The 20,805-nt window shown below is 33.8% G+C and overlaps 1 protein-coding gene across 1 annotated transcript in view; it reads right to left on the bottom strand.

The window, feature by feature from the left end:
- Window positions 1–20,805, bottom strand: part of LOC140436490 (uncharacterized) — a 246,691-nt gene that overhangs the window by 210,395 nt on the left and 15,491 nt on the right. Inside the window, exon 2 of the mRNA XM_072525350.1 lies at window positions 3,227–3,363. Within this exon, the coding sequence (XP_072381451.1) occupies window positions 3,227–3,363 (137 nt within the window). The remainder of the gene's footprint in view (window positions 1–3,226; window positions 3,364–20,805) is intronic.

Below are 20,805 nucleotides of genomic sequence, written 5' to 3'. Positions count from 1 at the left end.
ACGCCAAGAAGTGGCTGGAACTTCAAGTGAACTTCCAAGAGGTAATCCCGAAAATTTAATCATTAAAAAACGATGTAGTTTTTGCGTTAAATACAGTAAGACTCGTTATTTTTGTCAAATGTGCAAAACGTTTATTTGTTAAACACATGCCCAGTTTCAGTGCCTTAATTGTATATTGCACCCACAAAATGTTTAAAAGTGATAGGATCAAGTTTGACAAATAAGTCTTACATTTTAATGTTTTGTACCCTTAATAAAACAAAAGTTAATTTGCATAAACTCTTGTTGTATTTTTCACAGTTCATGAACATCCATCATTTATTAATTATTTTGGAAGGTTATATTATTTATTCGACCCAAATTACATATTATTCTTTAAATGTTATTCATAAAGAAGTATAGCTAGATACTACACCAGTATTGCTTTGATTTTCTAATTAATAAATTATTGAATTTTGGGTCTGTCAGACTTGGCGCCACTACTGATGTTCCGATATGGGGCGCCATCAGTGAAAGGTTAAAAAGACAGACATCTAATCCTGAGGGTAAAATTCTCCTGTTAGCCATTCTATTGTATCTTAGAGAAAAAATCAGGAAAATTACTCAGAATACTATCCCGACAAGTACTTGTTATTATATTTATGCATGTTACACTATGATCTATAAATATGTACTTTCTGTGGTTTTCCGCGTTTGACTCTGCATTGTATTTTGTTTTTGAGAAAAACTATTGTTTTGACGACGTCTCGGATTGCACTTGCCATGATCTAGACAGGTACTAACGCTGCTTGCTGGTACTTAAAGTAAGCTGGTTCTCCAGGTCGAAGTGGTTACTTAAATTCTCTTATCTTGACGGTCCTTGGTAGCGTTTCTTGTGCTTGACCTTGTGCGTGTATAGGTAGGTAGGGTCTAATTCGTCGGTTTTGTTGCATGATTTATTTTTTGTTTGTCTTCAACACCGTTTTCCATATTATTGGAAGCCTTCCAACGTCATCTCTGTTTGGTTGAGATTTTTGGGATTTTTTTCAAATTCTATTGCTTCTCTGGTTTTACCTTTCCTTTTAATTTCAAGTTAGCTAGTACATCGTCCTTGGTTCAGGTTTATTGTAGGTCCTGTATTTGAGACATTTTGTGCAAAGCACGACGTTTTTCTTTTGTTTTGTTGACATTTCGATGTTCTCGTCTAAAATGAATTCTTCGATTGATCTGTCCGATGTACGATTTGTCACAATCCACGCATAAAACCTTGTATACTACTTCGGTTTCTAACGATATTTTTGTTTTTGCGGATAGTAAAATACACTTTTCCTATTTTTTCTATTGCACTCTTTACATATTATGATAGGATCCTTTTTCAATCGATTTTTCGTCTTCTGCTGGGTCATTAATTCTTGCTTGAACATTCTGGACTTTTTAGATGGTATATGTTGAGAAGACGTATTTTTCTTAAGGATGTTTGAACATTATAAATTTGTTCATTTGTAAAAAACGTAATTCTTAATATTGTTCTAAAACTATTTTCTTGTGGCATTTTAAAGTAATTAATATTTTTATGGAAATAAGCCATATAAATACAATTCTTTGTTCTTTCTTATTCATTGTTAGGTTTAGTTTTAGATAAAATACATCTCAATGTGTTTGTTATTTTAAATGTTGTTGTAATGTTGAATTTATTTCCTATCGTTTTTCTAATAATCCTTTTTTGTATAGTATTGTTATTTTCCTAGTATTATTCCTTGTATATGCTGTAGGATCCTGTTTTAGGTTGGGTCAATTCCTTATTGATAAACGATAAAGGATAATCTTTTTTTAATAAAACAGATGAAAACAATGTAAAGTGTGTAAAGATGTAATTTGATTTGTAATCTAAATATCCGTTGGCGTTGGTGTGTGTTGGTTTTTTATACAACTGAGCCTCATATTCAATATCGTTCTTAGAGATTAAAACATCCAGGAAAGGTGGTATGTTATTATATTCCATTTTCATGGTAAATGTTATTCTCTCTTCTGTATCATTTATACCATTCAAGGATGTGTCTAACAACTCTGATCCACGAGGCCATATTGTGAACACATCATCTTTTAAATTTTGTTTAGCAATAATATTTGTTTCAAAATCTTTCACAAATATATCGGCTAATATTGGAGATAAACTAGAGCCCATTGCTAGATCAAAATTTTGTTTATAAAATTCATTATTTAGTTGAAAATATGTATTACCAGCACATAATGGAAATAACTCCATTATAGCTGATATATTTAGTCTTGTTTTAGTTGCCAATTTATCATCACACTCTAATTTTGTCTTGATTGTATTTAAAGTCTCATATCTAATGGCACAATTTGCAAATAAAGTATTTATGTCAAAACTCGCTAAAATATTATTTGAATTAAATTAAATATTTGATAATTTATTAAAAAAATGTTATATGTATTCTTTATAAATGTGTTATGTTTATTTGCAAATGGTTGTATAATATTTAACAAAAATTTTGACAGTTCACTACAAGGAGAATTCATGGTACTATAAATAGGTCTAAGTGTTATATTCGTTTTATGTAATTCTGTTTATAGTATGTTCAATATCATTATGGTTAGTAATATGTAAATATATCTATATTTATTTATTGTTCAATATCGTCATTTTTTTACTTAACAACTAAAAGTCCGCTACTAAGTTTATCTGAAATTTATTTTACGTTTACAATTCTTTTATAATTTTAAACCTAAATAACACAATAAAATTTAAACAGTGAACAGTATGGTATAAGTTAAAGTGGACAAAATCAAGTTTCCTTGAAACTCAAAATACCTATTCTGTTGTATTTTATTATTACTTTAAGTAACCAATTTTTTGTTATATCCTTGATTGTTTTCAGCAACATAAATTTTAGTAATAAATTTTTACGAGACAATAATAAAAACTAAAAATTAGATATCATATTATAGGGAGTCATATTTTTTTTATTGTAACGATTTTATATGAACTAATAAATTTTGAAGCTGAAGTGTGACCCGTATCGAAATAACTTTTTAACATAAAAATTTAATTTCGTATTTTTTATCTTGATTCGTTTTTTTTCTGCTCTCTAGAGTTGTCGCAAGCTTCATACACAAAATAAAATATTTTATTACTTTGTGTTTTTTGAGGGGTGGTTATTGTATTTTTATACCCTTATATGGAAAATATATGTCAGGGGAGTAAATATAAAATTAAATGTTTTACCTGTATAAGGTCGCCAGAGTCCCCGCCGTTTGCAGTAAATGTCAGAAAGCAAATAAAAGGAATTTTGTCTTCTTTGGGTCGATGCAGTTCGAGGTCGTAGGTTTTTCCCACTACTCCATAATACGTTCTATTACATTCTGAAAACAAAACATAAAAGTAATATTATATAAAAGACGTGCTTTATTAAGTATAAGATATTTTGATTATAAAAATTATATAGAGAATACAAAGCAATAGGCGCTCAACAGAGAAGTTGGCAAAACACTAGAACTTTATCCTTCTCTATTACTAAAGAATGAAATAGTCCCAGCTAAATAGGTAACTATCCATTTGTGCCATTTAACACAGCTTTGTCATTTGTTTTATATTTATTGAAAACTATTTTTTATTAAATAATGTTGTGAATTGTCTCCTTTTTACAACACAAGAAGCGAGCCAGACGTTGGAACTGGTTAAGTATGTGGACTAGGATTAAATAATCCTTCGTCGAAACATTTTTCCAACTCGAACTCGTAGTAATAATGCTTGTTGTATTTAATGGCACTTTATTTTACATTGCACTTTAGTTACAAAAGATTGTTGTTTACAAAAGTATTTAACTAACACTAAACTATTTATTTTTCTGCTATGCACGAAGGTTTACGTAGAGCGCGTGTATTGTTTGCACCAATTTTGAGAGTCTGGTGCGAGAGAGAAGTCTGGAATGTGAACGGTACGGGGACCGGTGGTGAAGTCTGAGAGAGGAGTCTTTAAGTAACTACTGTCCGGTAGGAGCACCAGGATCGAAGTCTCTGAATTCCAGTTTGATTTAACCTTTTAACGGAAAAACAACCGTCAATCTTTCATCGGTTGTGACGAATTTTAACGTTTTTAACGAACTTTACATATCCCAAACGGTGGTTTCTAAAAACCCACTTTTTTATACATTACGAAGAAACTGCATAAAAACATTAAAACTAAAAGATTTATTGCTTTTTTACGAGTTCTGAGAACTAATAAATGGTTGATAAGCGGTTGATACTATGAAAAGACATTCATGACCAGTTGTGGTCGTAAAAATGAAAATTTTTTATATTAAGAAAAGGAGAATTGGCGTTAAAATAATATCGAAGTGTGTTGAATACCAAAAGAAGCAACTTGTTTTAACGGAAAGCGAACGAGACAAACAACTCATTTTATTTGAGTGGAGATATATGGAAAATGGGTAGAATCTATTTTCGTGTTTTCTTAATAATTCTAACACTTGGGACTTGGGAGTTTTGTCCCATAACTAATCCGGTAACTCTTTAAAAAAATAAGCTAACTTAACTTTGTTATTAATAAGGTATACTCTATCAAAATGTTTTCAATCGTTTGTATCATATTCAGCGGAATCTCTTTATTACGTCTTTAAGTCTTACTCTGTCAAATGCCTTCTTTTAATCTATCAAACATGGGAATATGGGACGATTATATTCTAATGCGTTGAATTCTTTCAAAATTTTTGTTGTAAGCTTCAGGGTAGCATTTAGCAAATTGAAGTTTTCAGAGACGAAAGTAAATAAATGTTCGTGATGAACCCCCTGAATTATTGTTAGACGGTTTTTTAATTTTTTTATCAGCTCTAGTTTTCATTATAATTTACGTTATACTTTTACTAGAATTTAAAATGATACGGCATACTAAAACAAAACTCATTAACAAAAACGTTTCATAAAATAAATGTTAACATTAATCATCGTTTTTACTTCAGATGTCCTTTTATCAGAAGCTTTTCTGTATGTTTGCATAAACTTTTGTTAAATCGGGCACGTCCCTTTTGAAAATTTCGGCAGTAAATTCTGTAAAAACTGTTACTTAGACTAACAAATCATGTTATGATTAGAGATGGGCAACTATGGAATATTTTATTAGTAGGAACTGTAAGAAAACGAGTTTCATCTAAATTTTTGTGGGTTCTTATTTTAGGTAGAGAATTTCTAAATAGCTGATTTCTGAATGGTTCATACAGGGAAATATCTATGTGGTGCATACTGCGACATCTAAAAAGTGATCTATACTGGGACGCATGTAAATAGTGCATGTTATAAGCATTTTATGATGGTTTTTATTTAAAAGTAAGTTTCTGATTAAATATTTTTAACATTTTGTACATCTAAAACATATAAATGTTTTCAAATTGGATAAAAAATAATTAAGGATGATAATTTTTATAGCTTGTTAATTTTGTTACAGATTTTTTAACAATGCCTAACTGGGCGAGGGGAAAGCTACAAGATCATTACGAAGATAATGCTATACTTCACTTGGAAGGATCAAACCAGATGAAGAAAGCAGACCTACAAGGAATCAGCGATGACAAAACTATAAGAGAAGCAGCAGCAATACAGTTTATATCAAAATTGGCTTTACAGCGTCATATTTCAAAATATAAGGCTCTCTCAGATGATGAAAAAGAAAAGTATGAGTTTGCACAAACACATGGGTATAAATTTTTATTTACTGAAGCATAGGAAGCTATGTTGGCACAGTATTTACTTGATGCCTCTTATACGTGCTATGGTCTAACTAAAAGAGAGACTAGAATTTTGGATTATTCTTTTGCCATATTTCCCTTCACATCATATTACAATAGAGCATCTGACGAATGGATGATTAATCACCCGGGTACACCTTTAACAATTTATAATATAAGTGAAATTGTTGGTAAAGCATTTCCTTTAGCCTTTACCCCAACCAATATTTTAAAAGGTTTCTAGAAAACTGGAATTCCAAGATTTTTACAGACCAAGATTTTATGATGTCTTACGTCACAGATCGACCGTCTGAAGTTGCAACTTTACCAAATCTAGAACCTCAAAATACTGTAACAAGTGAAGCAAACACTCCGCCCAAATCGTCCACTGAAGTTCATATTGTTCCCATTGAAAAAATATCAGTTGATTCAAATAAAATTAATACTGCCTATTTTGAATCTTCCGATGTACTTTCAGTAGCTGAAAACTTCTCATTCTAGGGCATTAATATTAATAACACTTTAAGTCATTAGGCCTTATCTAAAAGAACTCCCCTTCTTTCTAGAAAAAATACCACCAAAAGAAAGAAGGGGAAAGCACTAGTACTTATAGACACTACTATAAAAGATCAAATAGAAGAAGAATATAGACAAAGACAAGAAAAAAAAATAGTTAAAAGAAAATAAGAAACTACAAAAAATAGAAACTAAAAGAATATATATGGTGTCAATTTATTAACTAAAAGAGATGAAAAATGGGTCAATCAAGCTCTGAAGAGTCCGAAACAGATGATGACGTGCAATCAAACGCACGTTGTTATGATGAGGACAATGATTTAGAGCCAGATAATCATATCGGCGATTTTGTAATTATGAAATACCCTACCAAGAAAACTGTTCGTCATTATACTGGATGTGTTCAAGATGTTATTAACGATCAAGATGTGATTTTTCTTCGTAAAACATTGAGTAATACATTTACATATCCCAAAAAAGAAGATATTGACACCATAGAACCAAGATAATATGGATTTTACCAAAACCTAGCGCTATAGGTTCAACGGAACGTTCAGCAAATTAGCTACAGTTGAAGTTTCATTTTTCTCCATATAAAATGTTTTAAATACTTTTTGTAATGGTACTTTTGATACAAAAAATTTTTTTAATATTTTTAATATTGATTCCCTATCAGTACCTACTTATCTCCTGCTTCAACTGTAATAGTCCCAGTATGGGCCATATGTGTCCCGATATAAACCAATAGGAGTCCCAGTATGAACCAATATTGGTCCACACTGGGACAAATGGTACTTACTGAGTAAATTTCCAACGAAAATTTGACTTCCCCATAAACTCAGAAACCAAGAGTTTCTTCAAAATTTAAGAAAGCACGTCAATTTTTATTGGGAGGGCGACGAATTTTCATGCAAAATTCATGCCCTCAAATGTAACCTCCCACTGCCCCGCATCAACCCCCAGTTTTTTATAAATAGTAAGTGTGATCGAATAGCACATCATTTGAAAGATAATTTTTTTCTCTACATGGCACTTTATTTTTTTTTAATTTACATAATAACTTTTGAACATAATTTTGGATTTAACTACGGGTTTTAAATCAACCCAAATTTAAAACTTTTAAATTTGGGTTGATGCAAGGCAGCAGGGAATTACATTGCGGGCATGAATTTTGCATGAGAATTCGTCCCCCTCCCAATACAAATTGACCTGTTTTTTTAAATTTTCAAAAAACGCTTGGTTTCTAATTTTCTTGTTTTGGCGGGGCCAAATTTTTTTGGAATACACTGTATATTATATATATATATATATATATATATATATATATATATATATATATATACATATAGTATTCCCTTCTTAGACATGCGTGTCATTAGAATGGGAGATAACACCTTAACCACAAGTTGGTATAGGAAACCGATGGCCTCCAATATAGGTTTCTCAACTACCATTCTTGTCATCCTTTTAAATATAAACTAAACCTAATTAAAGCTTTAAGCTGTCGGCTAAATAAATTGACAAATCCGATTAATCGAAGGGAATCACTTCAATTACTAAGAAGTATTCTGATTGAGAATTCCTACCCATTCTCTCTCATTAATAAATACCTTTACTTACAAAGCTAGGGCTCCTCTTTAGATGACATACCCAATGGTGACCAACTTAGAATAATATCTAATAATTCAATTAATAGCATTGTTCTGCCTGATACTGATCTTGGGACTCCTACTACCCATTATTCATCTTTACCTTACTTTCCTCAAGTTACTGAGAAACTTATTAAACTTTATAAACAAAATAACATACCTGTGAAAATCGCTGTTAAGAATGCTAAGACTGTTAGAAATTTGTTTAAAAAAACTAAAACACCCTTGTCCATTTTGGAACAAGTTAATACCATTTATCACATACCTTGTGCTGAGTGTGGCTCATGTTATATCGGTCAGACTGGGAGATCATTGAAAGGGCGCCTTACTACACATCGTAGTGACATCAATTTATCTAAACATACTTGTGCTCTTGCCCAGCATGCTATTGATACCAAGCATAAGATAGACTTTAATGAAGTTGAGATTCTTGGCGTCAAAAGTTAGTTTTTAGAAATGTGTTCAATACTTAAACACCCTAATGCTCTTAATAAAAGAACAGACATCAGTAACTTGAGCCAAATATATCATGCTTTAATATTGCAGAATTAGGCTTAATAAGCTATTTACTTTATCACTGTCATTTAAGGTGTACAGGTGTACCATATTTTCTTATTAAATAATTAAATACATATAAACACATTAAAATAAATTTAAATAAAATAAAAAACAAAGAAATATTTCTTACTTATATTAACTTAAACTTAGGTAACTTTTGACATAGTCACTCGTTGCATATGTGGCTGATTGTGACCAGCCACAACGTTGACGATTTATATATGAGTTTTTGGTTTGACCTCACTTGTTTGTTTGTTTTTTCTTAGCCGATCAATGGGGGAAATTTGGTGTTATTAACCACCTTTCCTTTCATTTATTGGTTCCTTACAAGCAGGTTGTCACCCAAACTCATCTTATCATTTAAATAAACCGCTCTATTATTAGGGTTGGTATTTCACCTTGTTGTTCTGTCATAATTAATGACCTCAAGGTTTACTGTCTTTACGTTGTTGGCGTGTTTGTCTTAATTAAACACCATTTTACCGGCAGCATTCAAGAAGCCAGGAGTGGTAATTTCATTATACATTAAATTATTCAATATCAATATTAATTAATATAATAATGCTACCTAAAGTTAAAATTAAATCATAACTATTGCTGTATTGTTGGAAGTGCATCTATGATTTTCTTAGTTCTTCATTCTCTTTTTCAATGTTTTTTTTACTTATACATGTTTATATAAAAAAAACCACATGTTCTTTTTGCTGTGCTTAGTTTGAACAAATTGTTAACTTATTTAGTTCAATTTATTGTTTATACATCGTAATCGTATAATGTCCATTTACTTAAGCGTCTTTACAACTTTAATATCACTGACTGCTACATATCTTTTTAAGGTAACACATGTAACAACTTTTCCATGCTTGTGTGGTTTTTTCATATTGTTCTTTTTAGATGAACTGATGATGCTTTCTGATTAAGAAAGCGAAACGTCTTCAATAAATAGATGAAGTAGCCATCAACTTTGTCTTTTTTCTCCACCTTTTGACCGAAAAAAACCCACCACTCTTCTGAGTGATCCTTAATTTATATAATATATATATATATATATATATATATATATATATATATATATATATATACATATATATATACACATAAATACATATGTTCAATATGTAATAATTACATATGTTCAATATGTATTTATGTGTATAGTCAGCTTGTCCACTGTTGGACATAAATCTCCCTCATAATTTTCTATCTGTTTCGACCTTGTGCCTCTTGTATCCAATTTCTATGTTTATATCCAACCTTGCGATAAAAGACGAAACTTTAAGAACAAGAAGAGTTTATTTCTGGCGTTTTTTTTTCCGGTTTACAAGAGTCCTCTCTTGTAAACCGGTCGAAATGCAGCCAATTGGCTTTTTGTCATCTTCCATTCAGGTTTCTATAATACTGTACCCGCTTGTAAAGATCTAAAGGATGGGTACCATGCTACCCAGTTTTAGATTAGACTTTTACCTAGCCTTTCTACCTAGCCATGATTTGGATACATTACCTTTATTTCTATCACTTTAGCTTCTTTAAGTATTGGCCAGGTTTAACCTGAAAGACTTCATATTCTGACGAATTCTAGACTGGAATGTGCTAATTATTTTAACAGTAGTCATTTATTTGGTTCATGTCAGTGTAACATTAATCAACTTAAATATCACTAATTCTACAAGAGGTGTGGCAGTAAGAAAGCTGTTATAACGGTACCAAAAGAGCAGTTCAAATAACCTAAACGCCCCTCTAGATATGATAATGCAAAGCTTTGTCAAGGACAATGTTCGTCGACGAATACCTTGGGAAAATTGGATGGACGTGCAATTTATGAAAACAATGTAAAACGGTAGCTATTGGGTTAGAATTTAAATTGTAAACGACGAAGTCAGGGACGAGTTTAATAGAGCGCGAATGTGTGTCCCCATTTTAGTGGTGATTTGATCGATGGCGTTTTCGCCAGATGATCGTTTGTTATTCGTATTAGTTCTTTTTATAACGAACTACAACGTTTGCATATTAAATATAGCTGTAGTTGATAAACGGATTCGTGAAGAAATCGAAATAACCGATAATGAATTTAATTCTATAAAACGCAGATCAACATCAGATGCAATTTTCAGTATAAGGCAGCTAATGGAACAACACAGGAATAAAGAAACAGAAAAATAAATATATGGTGTTCATTGATCTTAAGAAATCATATGATAAATAGTTTTTCATTAAATGGTGAGGTCGCGAACAGTTGTGGAAGCGTCTTTTGCAGCACTTCCAGATTCTCACTTCAGGATGGAATTCACAAATTGGGATATCGTTGGAACAAGTGTGTTGATGTTCAGGGAGACTAAATTGAATAATAAAGCGTATTTTAAACCATTAAATTGGGTTTTTCATGTCGAATCGCAAAACTTATTCAGCAACCGATTAGTATTGAAGAATCTTGACGAAGAATGTGTAGCTACAAGTTCGCAGATTTCAGATTGTGTAGTTTTTGAAACTATGGATGAATTTAACTATAGTACATTTAAAAATGAATAATAGCACAAATTTTATTGCACGTGAATTAAACCCTTATATAACATTATACAACAGTGCCGGAGATTTTCTAAAATAAAATATTCAGCATTGTTCTGAAAATGTTTGTGTTTTACGTAAAATTTTTAAACCTACCAATTTATTTCAATTATTGCCTTAAATTTTGTAGTAATTTTAATCAACAAATGAAGGACTTGGGGGAAAAGGTAACAAGCCACATAAATCTAAAAAATTGGATTTCCTCTAAAAGATACCTGCAAGTGTGCAACGAAACTGCTGATCAATTATTTCAGCTATTGATAAAGAGATGGCACCTCTATACGCGAATTTCTTTCTTAACAATTGACAAAATTCAGAACTTTTTGGTTAGAAAAGGAACATGCCACAGGCGATTTTCAAGATGGATGACTATAAATTACATCGAGCTAAAAGAAAAGTTGATTTTGAGAGCAGTAGTGGAAGTCAATTCTCTGATTTTGATTCAGATGACGATCTGAATGATAAAGATTACAGTGTTACTGAAAGTGACTGTTCAACAAAAGGAGTTACACATATATTGGTAAGTTTATTTCTATGTGGCTTATTCCCTTTTTTAGCAAAAGATTTTGTTATTTTTAAGCTTAATATAAAATTTCATATTTTACCTATGTATCGAAATATGTATTGTTGCCTTTACGTACAATACGTCTACATACCGCAGTAATGTTGTGTAACTACGATGTGTACTGCGGTATATCTCCGGCTGCAGTATTTTTGTTCATATGCCTAGCAGAATTTCTACGAAAAATGTGTGTGGCTTATTACCTTATTGCAAAAAATTATACATCTTTTTTTTTCAGGACGAAAATGAGTCCAACCATCCCTCGGATCAGAAACAAGATATTTCTAGAGGTTATCTAAGTTTTCCAGAAAATTCAACGCCCTCACGCTGGAGTCTCAAGTCCATTTTAAGAAAAGATACCGGGAGAAAATAAGAAGAAATCTGGGCCATGGGTACAAAACATACCAAAGGACTAAAATGGAACCTAAAGCTATTTGAGAACCATGTAAATGCAAACACAAATGTAAAACAAGCCTGATGGGGAAAGAAGAAGAAATTTTTCATGAATTTTGGAATCTGGGGACTCGACAGCAACAAAATAGCTACTTATTTGATAGAATAAAATGCATTCCCAAAAAAAGAAATTACCCAAAAAAAAATCAAACGCCAAACATCTTGTAGAAATGTATCATTTAAATATTATATAAAGATTACTGCCACCGACAAAGAAGTATGCAAATCTGAATTTTTGGCAGTTCATGGTCTCCAGCAGTCAAAAAAGAGGATATACAATATCTGTTGCCAAATAAAGAAAGGAAAGTCTACTCCAAAAACTGATAAGCGAGGAAAACATACGAACAGAAAATTCTGTCCATCCATCGACATATTCAAGCAATACCCAAATATTCCAGCCATTACAGCAGGCAAGATAACCCCAACCGCACTTACATCAATCACGATTTGTCCATATCATCTTTATATACAGATTATTATATACCTTGGTGCAATGCCAAACATATTGTCCCAGTGAAAGAAAATTATTACAGAAGAGTTTTTTGCTCGCAATATAATATAGGATTTAAACTGCCAAAAACGGATTCATGCCAAACATGCGATTCATACAATGTCTCGCTCGAATCAAATAAAGAAAATGCTGAAGAATGTCAACAAATTAAGTTAAAGTTACAGTTGCATCAAAGAAGGGCTGAGGCGATGCAACAGGACTTGATAAAAGAGTCTGCACATGCCAAATTAACAGATGAAAAGGAAGTAATTTCATTTGATTTACAACAGGCATTGCCAGTGCCGAATTTGAGTGTGGGAAAAGCATTTTATTTGAGAAAGGCAGGGATGTACAATTTGAGCATCCATAACTGCAACAGAGAGCAGTGGTACATGTTCACTTGGACCGAAAATGTGGCAAAGAGGGATAGTGATGAAATTGCCAGTGCACTACTGAAATATATCGAAATGTTCCTAACAAATACTGACAATAAAGAGCTTATCATTTACACCGATAACTGTGGGGGTCAAAATAAAAACTGGGCTCTGATGTCAGTATATATGCAACTAGTCAGAGAAAAACAGTTTTTGGCTATCGAACATCGTTTTCTTGTAAGTGGGCATACGCGCTTACCCTCAGATCGTGATTTCGCCCTAATTGAGAAGAAAAAGAAATTTACGGCACAAATCTATCATCCCAATCAATGGTGCGACGTTATAAGAAAAGCCAAAAAAACCAATCCATTTGAAGTTATCAAGATGCAACAAAAATATTTTATTTCCTTTGACGAGCTGCAAAGGCAAACTATCAAAAAACAGACGACAGACGAAAAAGAACCTTTACGTTTTAGTCAAGTTAGATGTTTTAGATTTGAGGCGGATAAACCCAACACAATGCTTGTGAAACACTTTTTAAATGAAGAGTTTAAATCAGTCAATATTGGTAAACGAGGAGTAAAAGATGGAAATCGAATAAAAAATCTAAGAGATCTTCCTCCAAAATATACCACATCTGTACCTCTTAACGAAAATAAGCTAAAAAATTTAAGGGAACTCATGCCTTATATTACTTTTAAGGAATCATTTTGATAAAGTTTATCACGACTTTTACGTTGAGCTAGGCGTTCGACAACAGTCAACAGATCTCACAGAAGATCCGGAAACGTAGAATTTTGACTTGGACGAGTAAAATAGAAACATCGTCTTAGATAAGAAAATATTACAACAATGTTTTTGTAAAAAAGGAGTAAGCCACTTTGCTCAAGAAAAATATTTTTTCTCTTTTAGTTAAGAGTTCCGTTTGTTTTTTTTTTTAGTTTGTAAATTACTTATATTCAGAATAAAGCTTCATTTAAAAAAATATTGTCGTGTCATAATAAAAACTCTGATTTAAGGATTTGATTGAAAGTTTCAAACTAGGTTTTCTCCATTTTCTACTTTTGTGGCTTGTTACCTTTTTCCCCCAAGTCCTTCAAATGATATAAGTACGTATTCTCTACAGGTACAAAATATGTAAAATTTCCAAAAAGGCGAGGGTTAATTTATAAGCCCCTTAACTTTTTAAAAAGGATTAAAAATTTCTTGGATTAAAAGGATTAAAATGTACTTTACAAACAGGTTGTGTTTGTAAGGTACTGTGACTGTAACACGTGCAATATTTATTTCTATAATAAAAAGCGATAGTAATAAGTAAACTTTTTTCTTCTTCTTCTTCTTCTTTTTATGTAGACATGACTCTGTCTGTTTTTAAATGCTCCAATACCTGCAGTAAGTTGTCGTTCCATCGTTTTTGTGGTCTTCCTACTGATAGTCGTTCTATTGGGGAACCGTCTCTTGCCATTTTTACTACTCTATTTGTTGTCATTCGGCTTATATAATCTTTTCATTCTACTCTTTTATTTCTTACCCAGTTGTTGATGTTCTCTATTACCTGAGGTTATTGCAGTTTGGATTAAGTAGCTCTGCGGTTACCACAGCCGGTCCCCAAACCTGGATAAAATGTGGAGGGTGATTGGCAAGGTTAGCAACCTACCAATCGTAAAAATAAATACTGCTTAGGACAAAAAAGCAATGTACAGCTTTGAAATCGGATTGATACTATAAAGACGAATACGGCAAGAAATAAGGACAATAAGTAAACTTGTGTAGTAAAAATGTCACAAACGTTAAATTTTATTCCTGTGAAATGAAAGTGTCATTTAACCGTGCCAATGAAAACTTTAGTGGCAAATGTACATGATGTTCTTGTACATGAACGTTTTATAAGTACTGTTAGAAGAAGCAACTATTTATAGACTTTTAAAGCAACGAAATAGTGGAAGTTACAGAAGCAGCTAAAACTTCAACAGGGCGAAAACCCGTTTGTATAGACGATACTATGAAACAATCGATTCCAAGAAAATTTCAATTATTTTATCTACAAAAAAAGATTCCTACTTTGCATAAACTTTTAATAGATATAAATGAAGACGAATCTTTGCCAAACATGTCTTCTTCTTCAGGTGCATCTCCGCTACGGAGGTTGGCAATTTTTATAAAGAGTTTTCATAAACTTCGTCTTTTTGATATTGAGCGAGAGTTCGTACTCCCTACTACACATTACTATTTTACTTATGAGTCTTTCCAGGTCTTGTAAACTATCGGCTATTATTACTGTGTTATCTGCATATCTGATGTTAAGACTCTATTTACTTTAATTTTTTTAGAATTTCCATGAGTCGGTCATGTTTTCCTTTATTAAACGCTTTATTGTAGTCTATAAAACAGACGTAAAGAGGACGGTTAACATCCAAACATCTCTGAGTCAGCACGTTGAAGAAGAATAGTGCCTCTCTGGTACCCATATATTGGGGTATGTCTTGGCATTATGTCTAGGTTTTTCTCGTTGATCAACTTTAATAGCTCGCTTGGTAATTCATCTGGACCAACAGATTTATTGGTTTTCATTGAGTTTATTGCTTGACTAACCTCTTATTTGGTTATCTCTGGGCCTACATCTCCCGTTTGGCTATCTACAGATGTACTATCTTCTCTCTGGTCATGAAATAATTCCTCGATGTACTCTTTTCATCGTCGTAGTTTTTATTCTGTCTCCAATATAATATTTCCATTTTTGTCGAGCAATATATTCGAGGTTCTTCTACTTCCCACTCCGGCTAGTTCTTTGACTTTTTTATGTAGATTAAAGTTGTCATATCTGTTTTGTAGTTCTTCTATTTCTTTACATTTTTCAGAGAAGTAGGTTTCTTTAGCCTCTCTAAGTTTTCTTCTTATTTGGTTTTGAAGCCGTTTATAGCGGATCGTATTGATGGTTTTGTTTGCTCTTCTTTCCACTCATTTTTCTTACATTTGGTTGTTGTAAGTACTTTCTTACTTGGCTCCAATATAGAGGTTTTAAAAAATTACCACTGCTGCTCTACGTTGTAACTATTTCTTGGGTCTCTATCTAGATTTGTGTTGATTTCGTGTTTCAGATTTTCTTTTGTTTCTTCTGACTTTAGTTTCTGTATGTATCAGAGGATATGTCTGCTCCTGGATATGCCTTCACTGCCTGAATTGAGTTTCGATATCTGTGTTTTATTAGGATGTAGTCAATTTGATTTCTGACGATTTTGTTGTCTTTGTCAGCTGGCGATTTCCATGTATAAAGGCGTCGCTTGGGTAATTTAAAAAATGTATTTGCGGCTATAACATTATGCTCCTGGCAAAATTCTATTAGGCGATCTCCTCTGTCGTTTCGTTCACCAAGCCCATATGGTCCTACATTAGGGTAGCACTTTCCTTCGCCAATTTTTGCATTGAAATCACCTATGATCTCTGTTATATCTCTAGATGCTGTAAGACGTAATGTTTTTTGAAGTTCGCTATAAAAGTTTTCTATTTCTTCTTCATTTTTGTCAGCAGTTGAATTAAGTTCATTTTTCCATGGGTTGTCAATATCTGCAGCATTATTATAATTTTTTCGGACATCAGAACGAAGCCTGTTACTGATCTCGCTACTTTTTCACTGAGGATCATAGCAACTCCATATCTGTGTTGAGTGTCGCTGCTTTCAGAGTAATAAATTCGTCCATTGTCTGTATTGAGTTCGCCAGAGCTGATCCATCTTGTATCGCTTATTCCTTATTCCAAACATTAAAAGAGATAAATAGTGGAAAACTTTACGTGAATAATTAATCGTTTATGAGAACAACAATAAAAAAATCTGCGCTCATAGAGAAAAAAGAAATTATTTGTTGAAGGAGGCAATATTTAAGGGAAATTCAAAAATTAAGAAGAGAAGGCAAACATATTTTCTTTAGATGAAACATGGATAAATGAAGGGCATTTTGTAAAAAAAAATTGCCAAGATAAACTGGTTACAAATGCTCGTCAGGAATTTGCTTTGTCTACGGGTTTAAAATTTCCGAAAGGTGAAGGTTGACGTTTAATTATCACTCATATTGGAGGAGATAAAGGATTTGTAAAATTTGTGCCATCAACCCTTTTTTAAATGTACTGTTACGATAAATATACTGGCCTAACTTTTATGACTAATTATTCTGTTTTATTGTAGAAATTTCGGTGGAAGTCTAGATTCAAATTATGGTGAATTCTCCAACTTGATGTTCTCGACTATTCCAGTATATCAGGATTTCGTATATAAATACAACATTTTTATATGGAGGGCGAGTTAATACTCAAGACCCGCGCTCGCGAATTTGTACGTACGGATATAATAAATTATTGTCAGATAAGTTAATATAAATAAAGAAATAAATTAAATCCGTAAGTGTTATAAATATTGAACCTTTTAATAAATTCACAACAAATGGTGTCAGAACAGTGGAATACTTAAGATAAATTGCGAAAATAAATTACAAGTGAATATAAAATAAATTGTGAAAATGGCTACGATTTATGAGCTGACAGTGACTAATTTAAGAAGACATCTTGAAGACAGAGAATTAGCTTCCACCGGAAAAAAGGCTGAGTTAGTCCAACGACTAAAGAACGCTTTGCTAGAAGAAGGACTAGATCCAGAGACTTATATATTTGAAGATGCTGTCCTCTCGTCGATTTCGAAAGTTTCTGGTGATGTAGCCAAAGTTTCTGGTGATGTAGCCAAAGTTTCTGGTGATGTAGCCAAAGTTTCCGGTGATATCGCATCATTAGAGAACAAAGTTTCTGGCGATATTTCGAAGGTTTCCGGCGACATCGCTTCTTTAGAAAGCAAAGTTTCTAACGAGATTTCTTCCCTGGAAAGCAAAGTTTCTGCTAACATCTCTTCAGAAATCTCTAAAGTCACTTCTGAGATGTCTGCCCTGGACGATAGAATATCTTCGTTAAAAAACCAAGTTGCTGCCGATAAGTTGGCCTTCGAAGAAAAGATTAAAGAGATGGAAAGGAAGATGGAAGAAACAGGGACAGCAGAGAGAGGTAACAATCCGATTACAGTGGAGATAAAAGAAGACGAGACGAAATGTAAGTTGGAAATACGGCCGAAATTTGAAGGAAGTGGAGGTTCTGTCCATGTGAAAGTCCCAACTTTCGACGGAAAATCGTCATGGAACAACTACATGAAACAGTTCGAATCAGCTGCAAGAGCGAATGGATGGTCTGAAAAAGAAAAGGCTGTAAACCTGACTATCGCTCTTCGAGGAGATGCCTTAGATGTGCTTCAGACCATAGCCGTAGAGGAGACCGATGATTTCGAACAACTGAAGAAGAGGTTAAATATGCGATATGGCCACGAACATTTGGAGCATGTATATCAGTCGCAGCTTAAAAATCGTAGACAGAAGAAAGATGAGGCTCTTCAAGAATATGAGGTAGATATTGCCAGATTAGTACGATATGCTTATCCAACAGCTCCCGAAGACATGATGGAAAAATTGGCCGTTCAAACGTTTATTGATGGTCTTCGTGATCATGAAATGCAGAGAACACTACGATTAGCTCGTCACAAGACGCTGGTTGATGTCTTATCCGCCGCTCTCGAATACGAGTCAGCTACGCAGGCCTCTGGCGGGTACAGTAAAGTTAGGACTGTAAAAGAGGAAGGAGATGAAGATAAACTTGACCAGCTCGTTAATATGATGAAAAGCATGACATATAAGAAAACGAAGACCATCAGATGCTGGAATTGTGGCGAAATAGGACACGTGCGAAGCTCCTGTAAGCACCCTAGGTACGACGCAAATCAAGAAACTCACCATCAGGAAAACTAGAACGGGTCAGCCTTAGGGGGGCAGCTTCGACCCAGAACTTTTCCAAAGACCCTCTCATACTAATAGCTTCTTTGAAATGTCGTGAAGATAGTGTATATGTAGATGGAGACATAAATGGTAAAAAGCATACGTTGTTGGTGGATACCGGAGCGACCAGAACCATTATACGCCCGACAGTTATAAACAGCCGAAAGAAACTGTTACCAACGAGGTTACGACTTCGGACCGCTACAGGTGAAAATGCCAACATTCATGGAGAAATCCAGGTACAATTGGGAATTGGGGCAGAAAAGTTTGTCCATACTGTTATAGTTGCTGACATCGAAGAGGATGTTATATTAGGAATGGACGTAATGAATATGCATGGATTCCAATTGGATTTTAAGAATAAGGTAATCAAAGTTGGCAACGAGGAGGTATTTCTCCATCCACATAATGACAACACTGTGCAAGCAGCCATTACAGAAGATACAGTCGTGCCTGCGAGAAGCGAAACGATCATAGTAGCGCGACTACAGGGAATTGTAGACGAAGGGAGACCTGTTATGATGGAGCCTTGGAACCACGACGATGAGGTTGGCCGTGGAATCATAATTGGAAAGGAATTGGTGACTTCGGCTAAAGAAATTCCTGTGAGACTTATCAATGTCAACGACTACCCAGTGACCATAAAGAAAGAGACAAAAGTAGGAACTTGTGTACCTGTGACATCCATAATTCATCAGGCGACAACATCTGATAATTCCAACGACAAATTCGACCAAATGGTTGCAGTTGCAGGACAGTCTCTAAATCAGATGGAGAAAAGGAAATTAAGGGAATTTCTTCGGCAGTATCGTGATATTTTCGTACCGAAAGGAGGAAAGACGGGAAGAACTACCGTTGTTAAGCATAAAATTGATACTGGTAATGCTAAGCCAATTCGTCAAACAGCTCGACGATTACCACAGGCGAAGAGAGAGGAAGCTGAAACGATTGTTCAGGAAATGAAGAAAGACGGGGTGATAGAACCTTCTACGAGTCCATGGGTCTCTCCGGTGGTCCTGGTTAAGAAGAAAGACGGAACGACGAGGTTCTGTGTGGATTACCGTTTGCTGAACAACGTTACCAAGAAAGATAGTTATCCTCTGCCTCGGATCGATGACACATTGGACACATTGGCTGGAAGTAAATTGTTTTCTACTTTAGATTTGAAGTCTGGATACTGGCAGGTAGAAATGGACCCAGTCGATAAAGAAAAGACAGCCTTCACCACAGGATCTGGATTGTGGCAATTCAACGTTATGCCATTTGGACTTTGTAATGCTCCTGCGACATTTGAGAGGCTTATGGAAAATGTGTTGAGAGGGTTATCTTGGAAAACATGCCTGGTTTATTTAGATGACATAATCGTCTTGGGGGAGACATTCGAAGATCATTTGAGGAATTTAGAAAACGTTTTTAATCGACTTAAAGCTGCCCAATTGATGCTAAACCCCAAGAAGTGCCAGCTATTTCAAGGTAAAGTCAATTATCTGGGTCATATAGTCAGTAAAGAAGGAGTGGCCGTGGATAAGGGAAAAATCGATTCCATTAAGGAATGGCCAAAACCAACTGACAAACATCAAGTGAGAAGTTTTCTTGGACTATGTACGTACTACCGGAGGTTTATTAAGAAGTTTGCAGATATCGCTAAGCCATTAACGCGACTTACAGAGGAAGCAAGAGAATACCGCTGGGATATAGACTGCCAAAATGCCTTTGAAACGTTGAAAAAGCATTTAATAACAGCACCAATTTTGGGGTATCCACTGCCAGAAGGAGAGTTCATCTTAGATACGGATGCAAGTAATGTGGGAATTGGAGGAGTGCTGTCTCAGATTCAAGGAGGACAGGAACGAGTCCTCGGATATTTTAGTAAAGTTCTTTCAAAACCTGAGCGGAATTATTGCGTCACGAGAAGAGAACTTCTAGCAGTAGTTAAATCAGTAGAGCACTTCTATCAATACCTCTATGGAAGGAAGTTTTTAATCCGAACCGACCATGCCGCCCTTAAGTGGTTGATGCAGTTTAAGAATCCAGAGGGTCAGATAGCCAGGTGGATCGAA

The sequence above is a fragment of the Diabrotica undecimpunctata genome, chromosome 3, assembly GCF_040954645.1.
Source record: "Diabrotica undecimpunctata isolate CICGRU chromosome 3, icDiaUnde3, whole genome shotgun sequence".
NCBI classification, from domain to species: Eukaryota; Metazoa; Arthropoda; class Insecta; order Coleoptera; family Chrysomelidae; genus Diabrotica; species Diabrotica undecimpunctata.
The sequence above is the reverse complement of the archived record's forward strand: the minus strand, read 5'-3'. Positions and strand labels throughout refer to the sequence as shown.